Source organism: Miniopterus schreibersii (assembly GCF_964146895.1).
Source record: "Miniopterus schreibersii genome assembly, chromosome: 5".
NCBI lineage: Eukaryota > Metazoa > Chordata > Mammalia > Chiroptera > Miniopteridae > Miniopterus > Miniopterus schreibersii.
In genome coordinates this window covers 54,918,850-54,945,369 of record NC_138106.1, presented here as the reverse complement: position 1 = coordinate 54,945,369, position 26,520 = coordinate 54,918,850, and the positions used below count along the sequence as shown (strand labels likewise).

At 39.3% G+C, this 26,520-nt stretch overlaps 1 protein-coding gene across 1 annotated transcript in view; it reads left to right on the top strand.

Moving 5' to 3' along the window:
• The window catches only part of SIDT1 (SID1 transmembrane family member 1), a 73,666-nt gene that overhangs the window by 4,893 nt on the left and 42,253 nt on the right, over nucleotides 1–26,520 (top strand). Inside the window, exons 2-3 of the mRNA XM_081139421.1 lie at nucleotides 19,681–19,802; nucleotides 21,011–21,181. Of these exons, the coding sequence (XP_080995547.1) occupies nucleotides 19,681–19,802; nucleotides 21,011–21,181 (293 nt within the window). The remainder of the gene's footprint in view (nucleotides 1–19,680; nucleotides 19,803–21,010; nucleotides 21,182–26,520) is intronic.

The following is a 26,520-nucleotide window of genomic DNA, read 5'->3' as shown; positions in this document are numbered from 1 at the left end:
ATATTTCATAAAATTCACCTGTTTCTTTTACTTTTTTAATTTAGCTACTAGAAAATTTAAAAACATCTGCCTGGCTCATATCATATTTTTATTAGACAGCACTTCTGCAGGTACTACAAGACTTTAGAGAAGTCATTCATTCCACAGATAGCTTCATTGGAGGTAATGAGGTTTGAAAAGGTAGTAACAGATAAGCAGAACTTGGATAGGCAGAAAGAATGGAGATAAAGCTGCTATAAACGTGTGCAGATTTTTATGTGGATTTAAGTTTTCAGTTCATTTGGGTAAATACCAAGGAGCTTAATTCCTGGGTCATACGGTAAGAGTATGTTTAGTTTTATAAAGAACTGTCAAACTTCTCTTCCAAATTGACTTGACCATTTGCATTCTCACCAGCAGTGAATGAGTGTCCCTGTTGCTCTGCATCTGGTATTGTCAGTGCTTTAGATTTTAGCCATTCTGATAGGTGTAGAGTGATAGCTCATTGTTTTAGTTTGCAATTTCCTGATGGCATATGCCGTTGAGCCTCTTTTCTTGTGCTTATTTGCTTCTTTGGTGAGGCGTCTGTTCAGATTTTTTGTACATTTTTAAATTGCGTTGTTTGTTTCCTTATTGTTGAGTTTTAAGAGTTCTTTATAGATTTTGGATATCAGCCCTTTATCAGGTACAAGTTTTGCAAATATTTTCTCCTGGTTTATTTGTCGTGGTTTGTCTTTTCATTTTCTTAATAGTGTTCCCCCCACAGAAGAGACATTTTAAAATTTAATGAAGTACCACTTAAGATTTTTTTCATGGAGCATGCCTTTGGTACTGTATCTAAAAAGCTGCCAACAAATCTAAGGTCACCTAGATTTCCCCCTGTGTTATCTTCTGGAAGTATTATAGGTTTGAATTTTACATTAAGGTTTATGATCCATTTGGGGTTAATTTTTGTGAAAGGTATAAGGTCTCTGTCTAGATGTTTGTTTTGGCGTTATGATGTCCAATTGTTCCAGCACCATCTGTTGAAAAGGTCACCCTATATTTTTAGTATTACAGTATCGTGTATGCATTTATAGACTGACTTGAACCGAAGAGTTTGAAGCAGCTTCTTACCTGGGGCCCATTGTCCTCAGCCTTCCCCTCTGCGGCCGCCGCCTCTAACTTCGAGCATTCTCTTGTTGCCCTTTTTGTCCATGAACCTTACGTCTCTGCTTCTCCCATCCTTTTTGTCTTTCACATCTTTCATGAACACTGCCAGCCCATCAGGGTTCTTTCTCTTCTCTAGTTGGTCTCCTCAGGTTGCTTGAGGCTTTGCTCCTGGCAGGCATCCCCTCTTCTGCATCTCGGGTGGTATGTTTCGTTCCTTACTGCCCGATTCAGAGCCGCGCTGGGTAATCTCAGTTACTAGGGATCTAGTCTCCGTATTTTCAAGGTTTTGGTGCCGAATCTTAATAATACCAATGATGGGAGATGAAGGATGTTGTTTGTCAAGTCTGCTTAGCTAAAGAGTGTGACCGGGCCTGCATTTGAGCTTTTTCCTGTTGTTTTTCCATCACTAAAAGAAACATTTAAACTATCCCTCGAAACCACAAGAAAGGGACTGTATTTAAACTTAAGAGCCAACAGGATCTGTTAAATCACCCAATCTCTTCTCACTTAACAGGAGGGAAAACTGAGAACCAGTGAAATAAACTACTTCTCCAAAATTATGTATCTAGTTTGAAGCAAAGCCAGGAACCTAACTCAAGCTCCTGAGGATGTTTCCTCAGGGTATTTCTACTAAACCATTCTGCCTCCCACCGAGCACCTCTTTTAATCAACAACAATAAAAATAATTTTAAAATCTCATAGTCATACTTTCCCAGCCAGGTCATTTAAGAGATTCATATATGACTCCCTACAATTACTGAAAATTGAAGCAAGAGGTTTTTCATTTCCGTTTTCCCTCATGAATTGCCCAGGACTCCATTTGTCTGCACAAGTCAGGCAAGCAGGGTTAACACTTAAGTAAAACTGAGAAGTGGCCGATTTTCTTCAGTGTTTCGCGGATTCACAGCCACCCACCAACCATGATCTTAGTCTGACTCCCTGTGGATGAAAAATGTCAATCTTCATCTCTTTTGTGCCTTGTTTTCATCAATGCTGGGTTCCTTCTTTGTGCCAGACACAGGGCAGCTTGGAGACCCCAGCAGCTAGCCTATATGTTACTCCAGGACAGTATTAATCCTGAGAACTGGTATTTCTAGATCCCCACTAAACATTCATGGAGATAAGCCATCACAAACAGGAATAACTGACTTTCTCTCCCTCTATATTTAACTGCCTTTGTGGACAAAGTGACTCACACGTTTTTAATTAATCTAACTGGAAGCATGTGTTATGCTCCCAAAAAATTAACATGTAAATGCCCACAGTTTTATCTTAACCCCTCCAATATTTGCAAAAATGAATCCCGTATTTGTCCCCCCCCACACACACACACACATCTCTCTATGCCACCTTGACCAGAATGGAGGAATTACAGCTTTCTAAGAGAAAGACAATGTTTACCTGGGTAATAAAGAGATAAGAAGTGAGGATAAGGAGGGAGGCAGCAGATGAAGTCTGGGTGTTCAGAGCTGGTTTGAAGAGGTCTATGGACAGCTGTGAGATGAGTGAAGTAGACAGAGAAGAAAAGAATGTGAGGTCTGGCAAGATCTTTAGCTGCAAGTAACAGAAATCAACAGGCTAATTGAAGCAGAAAAGTAATTTATTAGTAGGATTTAAGCATCGCACAAATCTGAGTTACCAGGCTCAGACTACAATTGAGAACCAAGGGAAACTAAACTGCAGGGAATTATAGCAATAGCTGGGAAACGGTATGGAGAGTCCTCAAAATTAAAAATAGAGCTGCCATAATACCCAGCAATACCACTTCTGGGTATTTATCCAAAGAAAACAAAAACACTAATTTAAAAAGATAATGCACCCCTGTGTTCATTGCAGCATTATTTGCAATAGCCAAGATATGTAAGCAGCCTATGTGTCCATCAACAGATGAATGGATAAAAATGTGGTATGTGAATGTATAATGGAATATCATTCAGCAATAAAAAGGAATCAAAGGGTAATCTCATACAAGGGAGTTCCCATAAGACAGTCAGCTGATTTCTCAACAGAAACTTTGCAGGCCAGAAGGCACTGGCACGAAATATTCAAAGTGATGAAAAGCAAACACCTGTAACCAAGACTACTTTACCCAACAAAGCTATCATTTATTGAAGGAGAAATAAAGAGCTTCCCAGACAAGAAAAGGTAAAGGAGTTCATTACCACCCAAACAAGTATTACAAGAAATGTTAAAGGGTCTTCTTTAAGAAGAAGAAAGAAAGAAAAGTGGAACATAGTTATAAGAAATAAAATGGCGCCCGGCCAGGCATGGCTCAGCGGTTGAGCACTGACTTAAGATCCAGGTGATCGGGGTTCGATTCCCCATCAGGGCACATGCCTGGGTTGCGGACTGGGCAGCCGATCAATGACTCTCTCATCATTGATGTTTCTATCTCTCTCTCTCTCCCTCCTTTCCTCTCTCTAAAATCAATAAAGATATATTTTTTTAAAAAAAGAAAGAAAGAAAATGGCAATAAATATGTACCCATCAATAATCAATTTAAATGTAAATGGCTTAAGTGCTCCAATCAAAAGTTAGAATGGATAAGGGGAAAAAAGACTTGTATATATGCTATATATGCTGTCTAAAGAAACCCACTTTAGAACAAAAGTTATACACAGACTGAAAGTAAAAGGTTGTAAAAAGATACTTCATGCAAATGGAAACCAAAAAAAGCTGGAGTAACAATACTTATATCAGACAAAATAAACTTTAAAACAAAGGCTATAAGAGACAAAGAAGGACATTACATGATGATAAAGGGAGCAATCCAGCAAGAGGATATAACCCTTGTAAACATTTATGCACCTAGCATAGGAGCACCTAATATATAAAGCAAATCCTAACGAACATAAAGGGGGAGATCAACAGTAATACAGTCATAGTAGGGGATTTAAACACCCCCATTGACATCAATAGATAGATTTTTCAAACAGAAAATCAACAAGGAAACAGTGGCCTTAAATTTACACACTAGATCACATAGATTTAACTGATATTTTCAGAGCATTTCACCCCAAAGCAGAAGAATATACGTTATTTTCAAGTGAGCATGGAACCATGTTAAGACACAAGTCTTAATAAATTCAAGAAGATTGAAATAATATCAAGCATCTTCTCTGACCACAGTATGAAACTCGTAACAATAACACATGAACACACACAAACACACAAACTGAAAGACACACGGACAAGCGGAGGCTAAATAACATCTTACTGAACAATGAGTAGGTTAACAATGAGCTCAAGGAAGACATCAATAGTTACCTAGAGACAAATGGAAAATGAACACACAACTACCCAAAATCAATGGGAGACAGCAAAAGCAGTCGTAAGAAGGAAATTCATAGCAATACAGGCCTATCTTAAGAAGCAAAAAAAAATTCAAATAAAAAATTAAGCTTACACATAAAGGAACTAGAAAAGCACAACAACAAAAGCCCAAAGCAAGTAGAAGTAAGGAAATAATAAAGATCAGAGTGGAAATGAATGAAATCAAGTCTAAGAAAAGTACAAAATATCATTGAAACCAAGAGTTGGTTCTTAGAAAAGATAAACAAGATGGGTAAACCTTTAACCAGGCTCATCAAGAAAAAAAGAGAGAAGACCTAAAATAATATCAGAAACAAAAAAGCAGTGACAACTGACACCACAAAAATACAAAGGATTATAAGAATATTTTACAAAAAACTATATGCCAGCCAATTGGACAATCTGGAAGAAATGGATAAATTCCTAGAAACATACAATCTTCCCAAAATGAATAAAGAAGAAAAAGGAAATCTGAACAGACTGATTACAGCTAGTGAAATCAAAGCAGTATTTAAAAAAACAAAAACTCCCAGAAGCAAAAGTTCTGAATCAGATGGCTTCACAAGCGAATTTTACCAAACATTCAAAGAACTAACACCTATCCTCCTCAAACTATTCCAAAAAATTCAAGAGGAAAGAAAACTTCCAAGCTCTTTTTATGAGGCCAGCATTATCTTAATTCCAAAACCAGATAAAGACACTGCAAAGAAAGAAAATTGTAGGTCAATATACCTGATGAACATAGATGCTAAAATCTTCAGCAAAGTATTAGCAAACCAGATCCAGCAATACATTAAACAGATCATACACCATAATTAAGTGGGATTTATTCCTGTGATTCAAGGTTGGTACAGTATCTGCAAATCAATTAACATGATACACCACATAAACAAAATATAGGATAAAAATCATATGATACCAATAGATACCCAAAAAGCATTTGACAAAATTCGGAACCCATTTGTGATAAAAACTCTCAGCAAAGTGAGGACAGAGCAAACATACCTCAACATAATAAAGGTCATATATTACAAACCCATAGCCAACACTATAATCAATTAGGAAAAACTAAAAGTGTTTCTCTTAAGATTAGGAACAAGACAAGGATGTTCATTTTCCCTCTTATTCAACAGAGAAGTCCTAGCCACAGCGATCAGACAAGAAGAAACAAAAGGCATCCGAATTGGAAAGGAGGAAGTAAAACTATCATTATTTGCAAATGACATGATACTGTATATAGAGAACCCTACAAATTCCACCAAAAAACTACTAGAACTGATAAATGAAAAATGCCAATTGCAATCACAATGAGATATCACCTCACACTGTCAGAATGGCTATCATCAGTAAATCCACAAATGAAAAGTGTTGGTGAGAATGTAGAGAAAAGGGAACCCCCCTTGTGCATTGTTGGTAGGAATGCAGATCGGTGTAGCCACAATGGAAAACAGTATGGAGGTTCCTAAAAAATTTAAAAATGGAACAGCCCAGCCCGGCCGGGCATGGCTCAGCGGTTGAGCATCGACCTAGGATCCAGGCAATCGGGGTTTGATTCCCCGTCAGGACACATGCCTGGGTTGCACGCTCGATTCCCAGTCGGGGGCGTGCAGGAGGCAGCCGATCAGCAACTCTCTCATCATTGATGTTTCTATCTCTTTCTCTCTCTCCCTCTCCTTTCCTCTCTCTGAAATCAATAAAGACATATTAACAAAACAAAACAAAAAAAAAAGGAACAGCCCTATAACTCAGGGATTTCACTTCTGGGTATTTATCCAAAGAAACCCAAAACACTAATTCAAAAGAATAAATGCACCTCTATGTTCATTGCAGTGTTATTTACAATAGCCAAGCTATGGAAGGGTCCCATATGCCCATCAATATACAGCTGAATAAAAAAGTGGCAGTACATAGGAATATTACTCAGCCATAAAAAAGAATGAAAATTTACCATTTGTGACACCATGTCTGGACCCAGAGGGTATTATGTGAAGTGAAATAATTCAGTTATAAAGAAAAATACCATATAATTTCACTTACATGTGGAATCTAAAAGACAAAATAAAGGAACAAACAAAATTGAAACACTCATAGACACAGAGAACGGACTGGTGGTTGCCAAGGGAGAGAAGGGTTATGTGGCTAGGTAAAAAAGGTGAAGGGATTAAGTACAAATTGGAAGTTACAAAATAGTCACAGGGATGTAAGTACAACATATGGAATAGTCAATAATATTGCAATAAATATGGTGCCAGGTGTGTACTGGAAATGTTGGGGGGAATACTTTGCAAAGCATATGATTGTCTAATCCCTATGGTGCACACCTGAAAACAATAAAAATAATATTGGAAGTAGATTGTACTTGAAAAAAATTTAGCTAAGTATAGTACATTAAAAAAAAAAAAAAAAAAAAAGCATCCAATCTGAGCGTGAGAAAAGAATTAAAATAATATATGTCATCTCTGCCTCAATGTTCACTCCATGATTAGTAATGGTTTCGTCTGTAAACATGACTTTACCCAAGGTCTCTCCTGCTGTCTCAAGAATTTTTCTTGAAGATTTTGAAAAGGAAGATGTTTGCAGACAATGTTTTGACTCGTTTAGAAAGCAGTTTCCTTTAGGTAATATTTGTATCCTGACAAATACTTGAAATTATAAGTGGCACCAGTCTGGCAATAAATACCATTGCAGAAATAAATAGTTGATAAGTGTCAGATCACAACTCTAACAGTCATAACAATAATTTTCTAGTGCTCTTCCGTCTTCAGCTCCTTAATTAAGGAGGCCTCTGAATGGTTCTGAAAGAGATGTGCCTGAAGCAATCACTCAGCATATAAATAAAATCCAGGGAGTGGATCCTCACTTCTGCCTCAAACCACAAAATAATTATTTTTCTTTCTTCAACCCTTCCATGGGAGAAAGAGTGTAAGTAGGAGAGAGAAAAGGACAGGAAAGGTAAAGAGGAGAAAAGAAATCACACATAGGAGACTCAGCACCGGCCCCTGGCTCTCTCCCAAGAACCACGCCTGGAGAGGCCTGAAGACTGCGGGAGTCAGTGGCATGGAGGGACCAAAGCAAAACTAAGGACCTCACCCCCTCCCTGCTTCCCCACCATCCCCACCGTCCCTTGAGGAGTCAGGGCCAGGAGATTACAACGGAAGCAGGGAGGGGGTGAGGTATGGGTTAAATTAGATGGGAGGAGGCACACTGAGCTGCTGAAGGGGCTGAAAATGGCTTCGCCAACTCAGAGGCCCTCTATCCTATGGGGGTTTCTGTTCTAACCTCCCTTCTTCCCTGAACTCTCCTCACCTTGAGCCCCTCTCGTTGGGGCTTCTCAGTACTACCCTAGATCGCTGACACCCCCAGAGCTCACAGGAAGAAATAGCAACAGATCTGCAGAAGGAAGCTATATGAGGGATGTCCAACTGAATGACCTTTACCAGATGTAGCAGAATTAATAAACAGAAAGAGTAAGACTTTAAAATAAGCAGAGTATCCTCAAAGAGATATGGCTAGAAGGACATTGTTTTGTGTGTGTTTTTTTAAATATACCTTTGTTGATTTCAGAGAGAGGAAAGGAGAGGGAGAGATAGAAACATCAATGATGAGAGTCATTGATCGGCTGCCTCCTGCACGCCCCCAGCTGGGGATCGAGCCCGCAACCCGGGCATGTGCCCTGACCGGGAATCGAACCCCTATCGTCTGGATCCTAGGTCAACGCTCAACCGCTGAGCCACGCCTGGCGGGGCAGAAGGACATTGTTTAAATGAAGCAGGCTACAGTTATAAAGATGAACTACAGGAAATCCCAGATTTAAAAAATAACACTGTTTACGTAAAGACCTCAGCAGAGGGTTGAACATTAGCACAAACAACAGATTAGGGAACTAGAGGATCTACCTAAAAAGATGTAGAATAGAAACAAAAAACTAAGAAATTGGGGGGGCTGAAGGAGGAGTGTTAACATCTACATAAAACGGGTCCCATAAGAAGAAAACAAATGAAGAGAGAGAAAAGTTTTTGTAGAAATAATGCTGAAGAATTCAGAACAGCCACTTCCCTGACATCTTGGGGGTGTTTGTTAGGACTTGTTGAAAGCTACAAATTTAGCTGGACTACCTCCACTCATATAGAAACAGTAAATTTTGTGGTGTATGTATTAAGTGTTCAATACATGCTTGATTTAAAATATGTCACAGATAAAACCCTCAATGAGAGACAAAACAAATATATGGAACAATTAGCAAGTATCACAAATCATGAAAATATGATGTCATTGAGTGCTAAGTTGGGTTGCACAGTCCATAAGTTTTATGAGTATAAAGTGGTAAGGTCAGGGTGACTTAGTGTCTTCAGGACATGCCTGACTTCGCATCAGTTCTTGTGAAAACTGTCTTAAGACAGCATTTCCCAAAGTGTGTTCCGTGGAACACTTGTTCTGTAGGATAGTCTTGGTGTTGCAGGTAAAGGGGCTCCACATGTAGCCCTCCCATGTGTAGAGGAACCCCATTCTTCCGTGTTTGGGGGAATTCCCCATTTCATGGGTCCCCACTGGAGGTAGAGCCACTTCCACTATGAAGCGAAGCAGCATCTGTTTTCTTACCCTCTCCCCACCCCAAAGCCCAAGCTCAGGCGGGTGTGTGGTCTCAGCACTGCCAATCACATTTGCTCTCCCCAGACGTGGGGAAAATTGACTTGGGGACCCAATGATGCAGGGGAGCAACTGTTCAGCAGCAACAGAGGCAACATTGGTTTCCAGGGATGGCCATGGCAATGAGGTGGCAGCACCTTAAACCTTCCAGAGGCTTCCTATTGCCCTTAGAGTAAACCACAACCTCCCTAGTGTGACTTATAAGACTCTTCAAGACTATAATGGCCCTTCACGCACCTCATGCTCCAGACAGACTGCTTTTCTCTTAATCCTTCAAATATTCCTCAGTTTTTTCTCTGTCTTCTCCCCTCCCTTCTCCTCCTCTCTCTTCTCCTCCCTCCCTCCTTCCTTATGTCTACTACACTGTTCCCTTTGTTTGGACATTTCTGTTTCTCTGTCCCACATTTTTAGGGGGTTAATTCCTATTTATACTTTAGGAAAATAGTCCTCCTGAAAGTCTATGCCTTGCACTTCCACGGGAACTCGAATGCTAATGCAGTGGCTTGTTTACTTGGCATTCCATGTGCAAACCTGTGACCTCAGTGAGGGCAGTGCCTATGTCTACACTGCCTGGTGACACATCTCCTGTGCCCAGAACAATGCCTGGCATAGGAGGGGCAGACAAATATTTGTTGAATGAACAAAGTTCATCCTAAAGTACCTAGAATCTAGACTGGATATCATTATGTATTCATGGCCTGCCAGTTATTATATCTCCCTTCAATATTTCCCATGTTTTTATTGGAATTGGAATTTTCAATATAAAATTTAAATCATAAACCCAAAGAGGAAAGCTTATGTAGATATATTTGTATCTCAGTTATTGTCATAATAAAATTGGTAAGATGAGGTCTGCAAAGTATGCTTCTTAGAAAAGCTCTCTGAATACAAAATGCTGAGAATCTAAAAGTATAGTGAATAAATAGCTCCCAAGAGATAAACTGCTCTTTTCAATGAAATGGATGAGCTGTTCCAGGAAAGCTGGAAGCCAAGTTGTGAAAGGAAATTAATACCCTACCTGAGATGGACAGTATAACCTTTTCTTTGCCTGGGGCAATTGGGCCTCCAAGTGTGTTTCCACACATGGAAAACATACAGTCAATACTGACTGATTGATGAATGTTTGGGAGTGGACAGCTCCAAGGCCCAGATGGGACAGCTCTGCCTTCTGCTCTGCCTGCTGCTCTGCAGGTCACAGAACACTGTCACTCACAGGCTAGGGAGGTGAATAGTCTGAGTGTTACTGTTCCCATTCTATAGTTGAGTAAACTGAGGCCCAGAGAGGTTAAGTGATTTCTCCAAGGTCACCCAGATAGTAGATGTGAGTGCCAGAAATAAAATCCAGGTCTACGTATCTTTCTTCATTACAGCCTAAGTTTACAAAGATGATTTTCCAAGGCTGAATCAGGTAGGAGGAATTTTAAACAGTCACATCACTAACTATAGCAATTACTTTAATGTTTATCTTTTTTACATTTAAAAAAAAAAGTATAACCTGTGACTGTAGCAGCATAGTTCCCTACAGTAGTTATGAAAAGCTTGGGATGGAATGCTTCATTTAATGGGACTTTATAACATCTGATAAGAAAGGGATTCAGAACAGCAATGCCACTTTGCTCAAGGGCAGCTGTTTTCATACAACAGCCACGTAATGGACTCTCCTAGCAGGCCCGCCTTCACTCTGCACGAAGGGCCTTGGCATGTGGGCACAAACTGAGGATAAGCTGGTGGTCAGGGAAAGGCACAGAGTCTTAGAGAATGACTTTATGGCTTTAAAATCCTACAAATATATTGTTATGGGTTGATTTACATCCCCCCCAAATATATGTTGAAGTCCTAACCACTGGGACCTGTGACTGTGACCTTATGCATTTCTGTTGATCTAATCAATTAAGATGAGGTCATTAAAGTGGACCTTAATCTGCCCTGGCCGGGTAGTTCTGTTGGTTAAAGTGTCATCCTGATACACCAAGGTTGAGGTTTCGATCCTCCGTCAGGGCTCATACAAGAATCAATCAATGAACACATAAATAGGTGGAACAACAAATCTCTCCCTCAATCTCACTCCCTCTCTCTCTCTAAAATCAGTAAGTGAAACAACAAATCTCTCACTCTTTCTCATTTACTCTTGCTCTCTCTAAAATCAGTAAACAACAACAACAATTTTTTAAGTGGGCCCTAATCCAATGTGACTGAAACCCTTGTAAGAAGTGGGAAATTTGAACACAGACATGCACAGAGGAAAACAGCATGTGAAGACAGAGACACGCAGAATACCATGTGACCAGAGAGGCAGAGATGGGGGTGCTGCAGCTACAAGCCAGGGAGCACCAGGGATTGACAGCCACCACCAGAAGCTAGGAAGAGACAAGAAAGGATTCTCCCCAGAGCCTCTCAGAGAATGTGGCCCTGATGACACCTTGATTTCAGACTGCTAGCCTCCAGAGCTGTGAAATAATAAATGTCTGTTGTTTTAAGCTACCCGATTTATGGTACTTTGTTACGGCAAACCTAGGAAACAAATATGTCTTGTAACACAAAATCTAGACCTGGGTCCCCTGGCAATTTTTCTTTCCCAAAAAACAATAAGATGGGTTTGGGGACTGAGTGTTTGTCACATCCTCAAATAATAGACAGTCTTTATAAAATGAGGATTGACACACAGAATTGAGCAAACACAAAGGCCACATCATGGCTTCCTTTTTATTATTATTATGAAATATTTTAGACATATAAACAAGTATAGAAAATAATGTAACAAACACCTATGTACCCACAACTCAACTTAAGAAACAAAAGGACAATTAGAATTCCCTGTTTACTCCCACCTCTCCTCTTCCTTCATTCCCAAAAGTAACCATCTGGGGGAGAGAATTCTCCGTAGGTATTTTGATTTCTGCATATCTTACAGGAAGGCACTGACTGGAATGTTTTCTATACTGTCATTTCAAGGATATTAGTATAGCAAACAGCTTCAGAAGACAGAGACAGTGTCCCTCTCTGGAGCAAAGGTCTGGCAGGCTTACTGCCCATTATAAAAGATACAGGTTCCCTAAGCTCATGGTTTCTCTCCTATAGTGCAACCCACTGCATGTGTGTAGGCATCCATCTGGTCCCATTCACATCAACTTCATGGTAGTTGGGGGCAAGAGGAACTTCTGAGATATGATGATGCTCATGGTGGTTACTGTAACAAGAGTAATAGAGCCCTTTGTCTCCAACCCAGGAGTCTGTTTCTTTCTTTCAGTATTGATGGAACTATGGCAAGGGGGGTAAATTCTCAGATCCTTCAAAGATTTTTGAAAACCATTATTTTAAATTTAATGTTTATCATTTCCATGTTGTAAATTTTACGAAAGATGTTTATATATAAAAATATAGTATTGTTTTGCTTGTTTACAAAGTTTACATAAATGGAATCATGCAGTATGCATCCTTCTGCAACCTGCTCTTTCTCTCACTTCATCTTCTTGAATGATCCATACTGATTCATATTTTTGTTCATTCATTTTTTTAACCACCGCATAGCATTTTATTGTATGAATAAAATTTATTTATTCATACACTTGTTATTTAGCTTACTTTTGTTGCTATCTAAGTTGTTTCCGAATTTTGTTATTGCAAAATAAACATTCTAGTTCATGATTCCTTGTGCATATGTAAGAGAGAATTTCATGTGTATAAACTCAGAAGTGGGAATGCTGGAACGTAATGTGAACTTGTCTTCAGCTTTAGTGGATATTGCCAACTTGCTCTCTGAGGAGGTTGTATCAAATAACATTTTCATAAACAGTATGCAAGAGTTCCTGTTTCTCTACATTCTCCAAACGTGGTATTGTCATATGTTTGAGGCTTTATCTTTCTAATGCTTATAAAGTGCTGGACATCTTTTCACATGTTCTTTCGTCATTTTTCTCTTCAGTTGCTGTTTATATCCTTTACATATGTTTCTATTGGTTGTTTGTTTATATTATGAGCATAAAATGTTCTTTAAATATTTAAGATACTGATATTTTGGTTTTTATATTTGTAGAAATAACATCTCCTAGTCTGTGGCTTGTCTCTTCCCTTCATGTATGGAGTTTATATATATAGCTTCACAGCAGGATAGCAGGAGAAGTTTAAAGACTTCACAGTGGAATTGTAGTATCAACAGTGAAGCCAGGGATTCAAAACAGTGATGATAGCATGATCTGACCAAGCATCACGTGGAGGCTGTGACACAAGCAGCCTGGGTTGTAGTCATGATTCACCCACAGCTGAATATCCTTGGGAAAGTCATATCACCTCTCCTTAAATGGAACCGTTGGACTAGATGATCTCCCTGAGTATTTTCCCCGATTTAAGGTTCTCTATCACTGCGTCAAGGTCCCATGCACCAGGCAGGCAACAGCAGGACCCATGTGGGCGAGCCCAACTTCACTACAACTTGGGAAGTGACTGACCAGCTTCTGTGTTGTTTTTCCCTGACTCCCCCACATGGTAGCCACTTTGTTCTCCATGTGCCCACGGTGCCTGCTCACGTTGCTACTGTGCTATCAACACATTGTACTGTTGGTGATAACACCACTTGTCTCTCTGACTGGGTCATGAGCTCCTCAAGGACAGGGCTGCCTTTACTATATCCCCAGAGCCTCCCATAGCCCCTGACTCAGTGAAATGTTTGCTGTATGATAGAGGGAGCATGGGAGGATTAGAAGAAAGTATAGAAAGAGGGAAGGAGGAAGGGAGGGAGGGAGGGAGGGAGGGAGGGAGGGAGGGAGGAAGGAAGGAAGGAAGGAAGGAAGGAAGGAAGGAAGGAAGGAAGGAAGGAAGGAAGGAAGGAAGGAAGGAAGGAAGGACCAGAGAACCTAAACACCCCCCAAGGTATACACCCAGTGAATAGAACAGAGTTACTAAAACAATTATACATTAGGAAAAGGAACCATTTGCAAATACTATTGTAGCTATTTTATAAGTGGAGTCAGTTTTTCACAATCACACGGGAAAACACAGTGGGCTGCTTAATAATAGAAACCAATAACCTCTGATTCATAATCTGATGTTTCAATTAATAGAGCCTACAAACTCGTTACTCTAACAAAACCAAACTAGATTTGGAATTAAACTTATTTTCATTCTTTTTATTCAATAGAACTGTGTTACTTATAATTCTGAACTTTCCCCTACTGACATGTTTTCAAAGATTAAAAAGGGAGCCTCTGAGCGTTAAGACCTTTCATCATCATGATCTATATAATACCAGGGATGAGAGTACTTAAATAATTCTCCTCCCTCAGCTGTAACATAATTCTGTGCTTGGAATAAACATAGGAAGGAAACAAAATCTACGTAATAAAAGTGGTCTGTTGTCATGACAACAGGAAGAAGCACCAGAAGGGAAATCTCGGCTCTTGGGCATGGTGTGTTGCAAGGTGTCAGGGTCCATTGTGCATGGTCAGTAAGCTGGTCTTCATTTAGTTCTGTCTTTACGCAGCTTACTTCACTGTACGATGTAATCCAGTTTTCTCAGTTGCACATAAGCTTCTGGAAAGGCAGAGCAGATTTTGAAACGGGCTCTGTATCCTTTCCTGGGGGTAGTGCCTTATCTGTTCATCTTGAAAAACTAACCAGTGTCTTCCATCTCTTACTTTAATATACTCTTTTTGCAATTATTGTAATAGTATCTCTCTGAGTTTGTGTTTAATTATAATTAGTAAGATCACTATTAAATAATAATAAAAAAGTAAGTGATTACCAGAGCCAGACCAGGAATAAGATTAGGGGGTGGAGACGAGCAGTGGGTTTGGCGTAAGCGTGGCAGGGATACGTCTGTCCCGCTCTTCCCCCAGCAGGTCTCCTTCCTACGGCCCAGATGCAGTCCTACCAGGCACCCGCTCGCACATGTTGATGTGTTGCTGATGGATGGGGGCACATCCACTGCATGGTTTCTTTGAAACACTGCTTCCCAAAGTGTGGGCTCCAATCCATTTACATCAGAATCCCCCGCATGCTTATTGAAAATGCATAGTTTAAAGTTCTGTTAAGATCGGCTAAATCCTAAATGCTGGTTGTGGGCTTGAGGGATCTGAATGCTAAAAAGCACATTAAAATTTGAGAATCACTGCCTTCGAGTAATGTGTGAAAAAAATGGAGGGAAATCCCTTCTGGCACCAAGTATCTAAGAAGGAAGAAGGAGTCTGAATTCTTGGTAAAGAAAAGGGAAGCAAGCGAGCTTGCCTCGTTCACAGCTTGCCTTAGGTTTTACCACAGTTCTGACTAGTGTGGATTTAAGCCAGACTAAAGTGTGCTCTACAAACATGTGCTGCATAATACTGGTGACTGTGTTACAAACCTCAAAAGTGAGACTGCTTCTAAGTCAATTCTGTCAGCGCCAGGGATGCCAAAGATGAAGCCTGCAGCTTCCTAAACGAGCCAGGCAGGTAAACTAAGAGTCAACATATGGAGGGTCCACAATGAGATACCACTTGACCCCCCGCTAGGATGGTTATAATAAAGACAGGCAATAACAAGTGTTGGCAAGGATGTGGAGAACTTGGAACTCTTATACATTGCTGGTAATGTAAATTGCTGGAATGTAAAATGATGCACCTCTTTGGAACACATTTTGGCAGTTCCTCAGAAAGTAAAACATAGAGTTATTATGTCATCCAGCAATTCTACTCCTAGGTATACACTCAAAAGAATTGAAAACACATGTTCACATAAAACTTGTATACAAATGTTGATAGCAACATTGTAATAGCCAAAAAGTAGAAACAACCAAAATGTCCATCAATTGAAGAATAGGTAAACAAAGATGGTATATTCATACAATGGAATATTATTTAGCAATAAAAGTAAATGAAGTATTGATACATGCTACAACATGGAAGAACCCTGAAAACATTATGCTAGGTGAAATAAGCCAGGTACCAAAGAACATCTATATTATTCCATTTATATGAAATATTCAGAATAGTCAAGTCCATAGAGACAGAAATTATATTAGTAGTTACCAGGGCTCCTTTTGGAGGTGATGAAAATATTCTGGAATTAGTAGTGGAATTAGATAGATTGCACAGTTCTGTGACTATACTAAAATTACTGAATTGTACACTTTAAGAGTGAGTTGTGTATGTGTGAATTATATCTCAATTTGAAAAAATGGTGAAAGAAATGTCCAAGAAAAAAGTAGTAAATTTGACTACATAAAAAAAAAAAAAATGCGTTGTGATTACTTATAGGAAAAACTCACTTCTGTTCTCTTCTACTCACACTCATAACACTTCTGACACCACGTCAAGCAATTCTGTGACACCAGCTGAGTGTTCTATAATTCAGTTCAGTTCTGACTCTAACTACATGATATTAGCATAATATCGCATAGGTTTAAGATTCAGTCCCACAAGTCTGTTCTCCACTTTAGAATGTCAATTATAAGTCCAGGTTGTCACTGTCACTTCTGACCAACTAGGTATAAATCAGAGGTTCCCATGACCCCCTTTCTCAGGTGCAATTATTTGCTAGAGCAGCTCACAGAACTCAAGAAAACAGTTTATTTACCAGATTACTGGTCCATTATAAAAGGATATAACTGAGGAACAGCCATAGGAAAGAGATGCACAGGGTGAGGTCCAGAAGGGTCCCAAGTGGAGTAGCTTCTGTCGCTGTTGAGTTTAGGTGCACCACCCTCCGGGCACGTGGATATGTTCACTACCCAGGAGTTCTCCAAACCCTGTGTTTTGAGAAATTTTATGGAAGTTTCATCACGTGGGCATGATCAATCATTAATTCAATCTCCAGCCCCCTCCACTTCTTGGAGGATTGGGGAGTGGAGCTGAAAGTTCCAACCTTCTAATAATCATGGCTCGGTTGGTCTTTCTGGTGACCAGCTCTCATCCCGAAGCTATCCAGGAGCCCACCAAGAGTCCTCCTTAGAACAAAAGAGACTGCTATCAGCCAGGAAATTCCAAGGGATTTAGGAGGTCTATCAAGAACCAGAGTCAAAGTTCAAATATTAGAACAAAAGATGCTTGCCCTAGCTGGTTTTGCCCAGTGGTTAGATTGTCGGCCTGCGGTCTGAAGGGTCCCAGGTTCAGTTGAGACCAAGGGCATGTATCTTGGTTGCAAATCAGTGCAGAAAAGGTGGACTTGTTAATAAGTGGTGTTGGTTTGACTGAAGTCCATATGAAAAAAGATAAAATTGAAATCACTTTTCATATTATATACTATTATTTACAAAAATGAAACCATAAAATACTAGAAGAAAATATAGGCCCAGTAACCTGGAGTGGTAAAAATCTTCTTCCAAGGAAGATCAAGAAATTTGGCTGTTGGCATTTAGTCAAGCCTCTAGTTCTAACAATCAGCTTACAGGAAATATAGGAGATAAAGGAATCTGTTCAACAACAGGCACCACAGGGTACAATCAGCAAATCTAGAATGTGGTTACCTCAGATTTGTTCTACTGCTTTGTGACCAGCTTTCTTTAACAAATAAATGCCCCACCCTACACTCTCTCCCTCCAAAGGTACCCCAAAGGAGGAAGGGGTACTTTTAGATTAAAAGAGACTTGAAGGACAGACACATCAACCAAATGCAATATGTGGATCTTATTTGTACCCAATTAAAAAAAAAAACTTTAAAAAGCAATTTTTGAAACAAATGAAGAAATTCAAACCCTGTGTGGATATTGGATAATTTTAAAGAATTATTAATTTTATTAAGTGCAATAATGGAAATATGTTTATGTTAAAAAGAGGAGGCCCTGTCTCTTAGAGAGAAAGATCGAACTTTTTACAGATGAAATGGTCAGATCTTTGGAATCTACTTTAAAATAATGCAGTAAGGATATGTGGGGGGACAAATAGGAGGTATAAATGAAATAAAATGGCACATTTCTTAATAATTATTAAAGCCAGTACATGACAAGTATGTGAAGATTTATTATACTATTCTGGTCACTTTGGGGTAAATCTGAAAATTCCCAGAACCACTGAGCCCTTTTTGGCAGGAGAATGCCAAGATAAAATTGGCACCTGAAGAGGTGTAGCCCTGGGACTAAGAAGACTATATAGGGTGCTGCCAGGGAGGTTAACAGCGTCAAAGGACTAAACTCTGAATGTGTCCTTGGGGGTGGAGGGGAGGTCCTGGATATGGACAGTGTGAAAGAGAACAGTATAACTTGACCTATTGGTTGAGAAAGCTAAATAAATGGGAATCAGGAATGACTCTCAGGTTTCAGGCTTAGATGGCTGCATGGTGGGGCCATTCACCAAGCAAAGGAATTCAGAAGGGATTAAAGTTAAGGGTGAAAGGAGTGATAGATTTGATTTCTGACAGTTGCATTTGAGGTGCCTATGGAATATCAGAGCTCAGGAAAGAGGCCTGCACTGGAGATGGGTTTTTGGCAGTTATCAGCTGCAACATAATTTCCACGGAAACATGTAAAGTGTAGGCACAAGAAAATGCTCCCTTCATGTGCAGGCACTTATCAAATTAATAAATTACTATTGGACTGTTTAAACATCAAAAAATCAAAGTGGCTTAATCAAGAAGAAAAATATAAAAGAACCAAATAGTAGTATATGACATCCAGGCTATTCTGTTTCCTCTCAATTTCCATTTTGAGTATGTGACAGATCTTGAAGGTTTAATTGCAGGATTGTCTTGTTTCACTTTCTCTCCCCCAATAATGAGTTTTCAAGAGAATACAGGCTTTAATACAGTGGAGGGGGTCTCATGTGAAAGATCAAATTGTGCTTTTGCTTTTTTACCTTGCTTTTCTTCTATTTTGCTCTTTCCATGTTGACTATGATATTATAAAAACTAAAGAAAAACACCCAAACACCCTAGGTCTCTAGGGCCGCAGTTCAATTTCCTGTCTTTAAAACAGCCATGATAGCGGTAAATCCTTGTCAGAAGGAGCCACGGAGCCACTGATACAAAAAAGCAGTTTGTGTCAGGGGTTGATTCATGCCTTGGAGCAGGACAAAGAGAAGAAAACTCAGCCCCTATGGCATTTGTTGCTGGGGAAGCATCAGGCCATCTGCCAGGCTCTAATAAAAGATGACAATAACATTTTGGTTTGAAGCACAGAATAATTTTCCAAAGTGAAAATAAAGTTTGTCAGCAATTGAGGCTCTTGCAGGTCTTTTTTTTTTTTTTAATATATTTTTATCTTTAGCATTTATATTCAAATAAAAAGTAAAGGACATTAATACCTTTCTTTTTCTTCTCTGGGCTTATTCTCAAAATCTTGTGTTGACTGCCCAATTCAAACTCCTCAGCTTGCCCTATGAAGCCTCCATAATTTAGCTTCACCCAAGACTACTTAGATCAGAATTTGGACAGATCGGACCCAGGCATCAGTTCTTTAAAAAACCTTCCCCTTTAAAGTTCACATAAGAGCTCTGCAATCGATGTTGAGATCCACTGTGGTTACAATATAAGTGGGGAAAATACAGCTGAGGAGTGTGGATTACCCATGGTCAGAAGTAAATGTGAGACACATTAGAGTTTTTCAGAGCTTCGGGTGGCAGCGAGGATGCGTGTGCGTGCGTGTATGTGCCTGAGGGATGTGCCTTACTTCTCTCTGCCCGGCTGCAGGTCAGTGCCGTGCGGGTGTACGTGAACAGCTCTTCAGAGAACCTCGACTACCCGGTCCTGGTTGTGGTTCGCCAGCAGAAAGAGGTGCTGTCCTGGCAGGTGCCTCTGCTCTTCCAAGGACTGTAAGTGGGGTTTTCCCCAGACAGCTTCACTACATCGGTTTCTTTCAGTGGCCTAGATCTTATTGGTCTTTGCCCTAGTGAAATGAGAACTGACATTTGCAGTGTTGACATATTATGCATGCTCAGTGCAAATGCCAGTCGTGGTGCATACCCTGTTGTGTTCAACTCTGGTCAATGTCCATTCCCGTTGAAGTTCACACAAGGACTCTGCCTAGATGTGTAGCACCTGGAAGAACATTTACCATTGTAATTCTATTCAGAATTAAATAAATGTTCTATAGCTCTTGATTGGTTAGTGGGTCATCCTCTGAGGACAGGGCTAGGCCCAGCAGTCAACTTCAGTGAGAGGCACTTCTTTCATCTTTCTTTTTTTTTTTTTTTTTAAATATATCTTTATTGATTTTAGAGAGAGGAAAGGAGAGGGAGAGAGAGAGGTAGAAACATCAATGATGAGAGAGTCATTGATCGAGCCCGCAACCGGGCATGTGCCCTGACCAGGAATCGAACCCCGATCGCCTGGGTCCCAGGTCGACGCTCAACCGCTGAGCCACGCCCGGCCGGGCCTTCTTTCATCTTTCAAAATGCCCCCCGAGTGTGCACTCTTCATTCCATAATATTTATTGAGCACAATTAGGTGATCGGTGCTGGAGATACAATGGGGGTGGGGTGGGGGAAGACAACAAAGTTCCCTGCCTTTATGGGTTTATATTTTCACAGGCACTATAGGACTATAAGAAAAAAACCAGAGGCCACTCACAGATGGACATGGAGTGTGTGTTAAATTGTTTGTAAAAGTTAGAAATTTGAGAATTAAAATACTGACTTGGGCTCTGGGGCTTTCTTTATGTTCCATTTAGCAAAAGCTTGAAGGATGGAAAATGGAATCACCTGGTTGTTTTATCGGACAGTTTCCCTTTTATAATTTGAAATTTTTCTTCATTGAATTAGGAGGATGGTTTAGTACAATGTAGGCACTGCCTGAGTGAACAGGTCAGCACTAAGCAGACCTACATCCCTGTTACTATGTCAGAGCCCTACACAAAAACACTGCTTCTAAAATCACTGTCAATAGGTCCAGTCTGAAATTTAAAATATAAGGGCTTGAAACAAATTCGGGGAGAAGTGAATTGTAGTAAGATTCTTTCCCTGCTTGTTCATTTAGTCTCTCTCTCATTCTGGCTGGTTTTTCCCTCCATTGGCCGCTACAGATACCAGAGGACCTACAACTACCAGGAAGTGAGCCGCACCTTATGTCCCTCAGAAGCCACCAATGAAACAGGACCGCTGAAGCAACTGATATTTGTAGATATAGCATCAATGGCACCCCTGGGTGCCCAGTACAAACTGCTTGTTACCAAGATCAAGCACTTCCAGCTACAGTAAGCAGACTCTCTGAGGCCCTTCTCTGTTCACTCATCTGTTCTTCCTGTGTGTGTGCATGCTCCGTCCAGCTTCCTGCCTTACAGATCCCCTCTCTAGAAAGAAATTATGTCATTGGCATATTATCTTAGCGCTTCCTGACCTCTCCTGCTCACAGCTGGGCAGCAGAGCCTTATGTGTTCTGTGCAATAGGGAGGCAGTAGGAGACTGGTGCAGGAGGAAGGGTGGCTGACATCATAGATGTCTGTTCTTGGGGTCTGGGTGAGGGCCCTGTCCTGTCTGCAGTCCAGGCAGGAGTCACTGGTGACTGGGTATTACTCACCAGCGCCACTCTCCTGAAGGAAATTTTGTTTTTGTTTTTGTTTTAAGGAAGACCTTAAATTATTTTTTTCTATCTTTATTGCTATTCCAGTTTTTTCCTTCCAGGTTAGGAATGTACATAGGTTTTAAAATAAGTTTTAAATGAAAATACAGGGTGGGGCAAAAGTAGGTTTATATTTGTAAGTACATGAAACACAGAATTTATTCTTGTATTATATGTTAATTGTTGTATTACTTTCCATAAGCACTGCAAACCTAATTTTGCCCCACCCTGTATTGTTAAATTGGTTATATAAAACTTAGAATTTGTACTCATCTAAAGCATCATTAGGAGAACAAAAAGATAAGCCACAGACTAGGAGAATATATTTCCAACACGCATAATGACAAAGAGCTCATATGCAGGATATATAAAGAATCCCTACAAATCAATAAGAAAAAACAGGCCAACTCCTGGCTGCTGTACCCATTTACCACCTACCTTTCTGTGGTTCTGGCTGCTAGTGGGCAAGAACCTTGGAGCCTATGAGTCTGGACACTGCTCTGGGTGTATGTCAGACACAGGTCTCAGACTCAGCTTCACTGGAACAAATAGGTTTTCTTAGGCAAAAATGAGGTGATCTCAGGAGCAGAAACTATACTTGCGAAAACAATTCTGTGACCTAGAGAAAGAAGAGTCTCAGAAGGATAATCAGTGTTTATAATTACCCAGTGGGGGGGATACGTATGTATAATATAAATGGACTCAAATATGCCAAGTAAAGGAATAGAATGCCAAGTGGGATTTTTTCTAAAACAAGAAACTAAATATTTGTTGCTTACAGAAGTATGACCTTAAATTAAAAAACATATAAATGTTGTAGATAAAAAAAACAGAAAGAAAAAGAAACCACCACACTGACACTAACCAAAAGAAAGTTAGTGTAGTATATCAGTATTATACAAGATAGTTCTTAATGCAAGAAACATTATTAGAAATAGAGGGACATTTCATATTTCTAAAAGAATAATTCACTAGGAAGACTTAAATTTAAACTCTATATTTGTATGCATCCAATAACATAAGTTCAATATACAAAACAAAAATTACAGAATAAAAAGAGCTGGACAAATGCACATTCTTTGTGGGAGACTTGTCTACAGCTGACAAAATAAGCAGAACAAAAATGTTAAATATATATATATATAATTTGTATATACATATATACAGTAATTAGATGGAACAGGCATTGGCAAGCTATGGCTCACAGGCTGGCCACTGGTTTTTGTAAATAAAGTTTTACTAGAACACAGCCCTGTCCATTCATTTACATATTGTCTATGGTTGCTTTCATGCTATAATGGCAAAGCTGAGTAGCTGGGACAGGGACATTATGGCCTGCAAGCCTAAAATATTTGCTCTCTGACCTTTAAGAAAAAGTTTGCCAACTCCTAATATAAAAGAACAGACACATGATTAACAAATTTGAATTAAGTAATGTTTTTAGAGAACTGCATCCCAAAATGGTAGAATGCCTAAACCTTTTCACATGCACGTGCAACATTTACCAAAATTGCCAAGTTCTATAATGCATATCTTGATAAATTTCAAAGGACTGAAATCCTTTATATGGAATTGAGAGAGAAATAAACCACAAGATGACATATAAAAAATCACAAATGTTTAGAAATTAAGTAGTCTACTTCTAAATAACTTATGAGTCAAAGAAGAAATCACAATGAAAATTAGAAAATATTATGAACAAATAATAATGAAAACATGAGATATTTAAACTTCTGGGATGCAACTAATCATTGCTTGAGGAAAATATACAGCTTCAAATGTATATGTTAGAAAAGAAAAATGGCTGAAAATCAGTGTGTTAAGTATTCATTTCACAAAGTTGGAAAAGGAACTGAAAATAAAACTCAAATAAAATAAAAGGAAGTGATAAAATAAAAGCACAAAAAATGAAATCGAAAATAAATCCACCATGGACAAAATGAACCAAACCACAAGTCAATTATTTGAAATGGCTAGTATTTTTTATACCTGTTTTTTAATAAATAAAAATGACAGGCAAGCCCATTAAAAAAAATTTAGCAATAGAGTTGAATAGATACTTAACCAAAGAAGCTATTCAAATGATCCAAAAACACAACCTCACTAGCTATCAGCAATACAAATTAAAATGATAGCAAGATTTCACTACAGCTACCAAATTGCTATAATTTGAAAGGATTGACAATGCAGTTCTACTCCTAGTAATATACCCAACTCCTAGATATATGATTGTGGTATTTATTTACTAGAATATCACACAGCAATAAAAATGAACAAACCATTGCTATACCCACCAACATGGAAAAAAATCTCACAAACACAGTGTTGAGCTAAAGAAGCCAGACAAAAGGAATCCATACTGTTGATTCCTTTTATATAAAATGTAAAAACAGGCAAAGCTATCCTGTAATTTAGAAGCCAAGAGAGTGGTATCTCTAGGAAGGAAAGAGGAAGTGCATGGTTATGTTCGCCTGGTGATAATTCATTCAGATATATGCTTATGATTTGTGCACTTTCCTATGTGTGTTATACTTCAATGCATTTTTAAAATCAGAATATTTAAACATAGTATATACTACTTTTTTGCAGCTTATTCTCTGATCAGAATATTTTGTTCTATTATTACAAAGTGCTCCTTAAATTTTTGAAAGCAATTTATAAAGAAGTCTGTAGCCCACAGAGGTGCTAAGAGGAATCAAATGTTTATTTTGGTCTTCTCTATACCCCTTAACAGTATATACCCAGAGAGACAGATGAACAGATGGATGAATGAATGGTCAGAAGGGTGGAGAATTAGTCATAGCATTTTTTCCAAGTCCTCCATTTATTTTGGCAAAGAAAAAGACGACATGATAATTCAAGAGCAAAGAACTACCCTCCTACCCACCACCACCCCAAAAAAGACAAGAAAAGATTTTCTGTTGGATAAGATCCACCCAGATCAGTTAATTCAGAGTCTCTATGAGGGAGGTTTGAGCATTAGTATATATTTTCTTAGTTTCCTAGGTGATTCTAATGTGCAGCTGGAAGTGAGAACCACTACCTTGAAGCAATTTTTAAATATTGCGCTTATGTTTAATTGCTTTTAATAATTAAACCTATTTATGATGTTAAACAATATGAGAATTCATGGTTATACATTTGAAGGAGGTGGCAGCATATTACTTGAACAAAGCTCCGTTCCAACTTTCAGCCTTGCCTTTACTAATTGGTTTCTGTGTCTTTGACCTGTCACTGTCACCTGGAGGCAGTGTACTTAAATTCTGGGGCCAGTTTTCTGTGAGGTTAATTAGACCATTTGGAGAACTGAATTCTGTGAAACTGAAATCATAAGATCACAGCTCTGTGCAAGTGTTAACGAATGATATGCATGCTCGCAAAACCGCAAATCTATTCCCCCACTTTGTTTTCTGCTTCCACCTCTTGTAATGTGACTTGACCTCAGGAATCAGATGTTCAGACCATTTCAAAATGCACACAGTTGCTAGGGCTTTTATGAGAATAAGGTAAACCCAAGAAGAGATGGTAACTGAGGTATGTGTGTCTCTTCCTCCCTGGTTCTGTATTGTCCCACACAAACCTTGCTGCTGACCTAGAAACCCAGGAGGTAATGGTAAAGGGCAAGAGCTGAGGATTGTGGTGAGATCTGGACTCTAGGTATTGAGAGAAACACTGAAGAATTAACTCAAATTTTCTAACATTGTAATTTCTGTTGTATGTTTTTGAGTGGCAGACTAAAAGGTATATGAAACACATTCCAGGATTTTGTTTTTCCAGAATCATAAGTTTTAAAAATGGAAGAACTTTGGGGGATCTAATCTACTCACTTCATTTTTACAGATGAGCAAACTGATGCTCAGAGAGGTTAAGTGACTTATCCAAACTCATATAGCTAAGAAAGGCAAAATCAATACTAGATTGTACTTCTAAGCTCTTCCCACTATAACATTCTATTTCTACTTTCTGTTTAAAACTATCTGCACAATTTTTGTTACCCTAAATATGTTTCTCAAGTCCACGAAACATTCATTTATTTAAAACCACCTTTAAAAGTAAAATTCTGCCTGAAACCATTACTCCCTGCCATCTAACTATCCCCCATCCACTTCTACACAGACACATCCACACAGCTTTGCCACCACTCATTTTCTCAAACTCTAGTGCCCTGGTGCATTGCTGAGTGTGAAGCTGCAGACAGGGACCAGCAGAAGGAGGCTGTAGGAGCAGGCAGGCACCTGATCCTCTGGTGGGAGGAGATTGGAAGGCGTGGTAAGGAATTTAAGCAGTTGTCTAAATTGTGATGGTTGTCTAGAGAATGGATTTGAAGAGAACAAGACTGGATGCAGAAAAATTAGAACACAGATGCAGTGATCAAGATAAATAAATTATAAAAAGATGAACTGAAGAATTTGCAGGTGAAATTGACAAAGCTTTATTGGATATGAAGAGTAAGTGAAATGGGGGAGTCAAAGATGACCTTCTAACTTGTAGATGGTGGTGCTGCTGAGAAAATGAGGATTTTGAGGTGGGAAGGAATTGATGGCAAGTTCACTTTGGTACATGTTAAACTTGAAGTACAGGTGTCCAGCAGTGTTGAGGACACCATCATGATGCTCAGGAGAGAGGTCTGAGTTACAGAGAGCGCACTGAGTAGAACCACCACACGAGGCCTCCCGCGGAGTTACAGGAATCAGGGCTGGACACACAGGCAGAACCCAGTCCTTGGTGTCTGAGGTCTTGTCTGAAGCATTAGGGAGTTTAGACTTCACCTTTCAGCTTATGGAAGCCACTAAAGTATTTTAAGCAACAGAATAATATGAACAGATCAGATTTTAGAAATGATTGTAGTGTCAGAGTGGAAGATGACCTGGAGAGAGGAGGGGATAGAGGCAAATAGGACATTGAAAAGTTATTTAAATAGAGAAGAAACTTCGCAGAAAAAAAAGGGGGGAATAAATAAATAATAAAAAATTA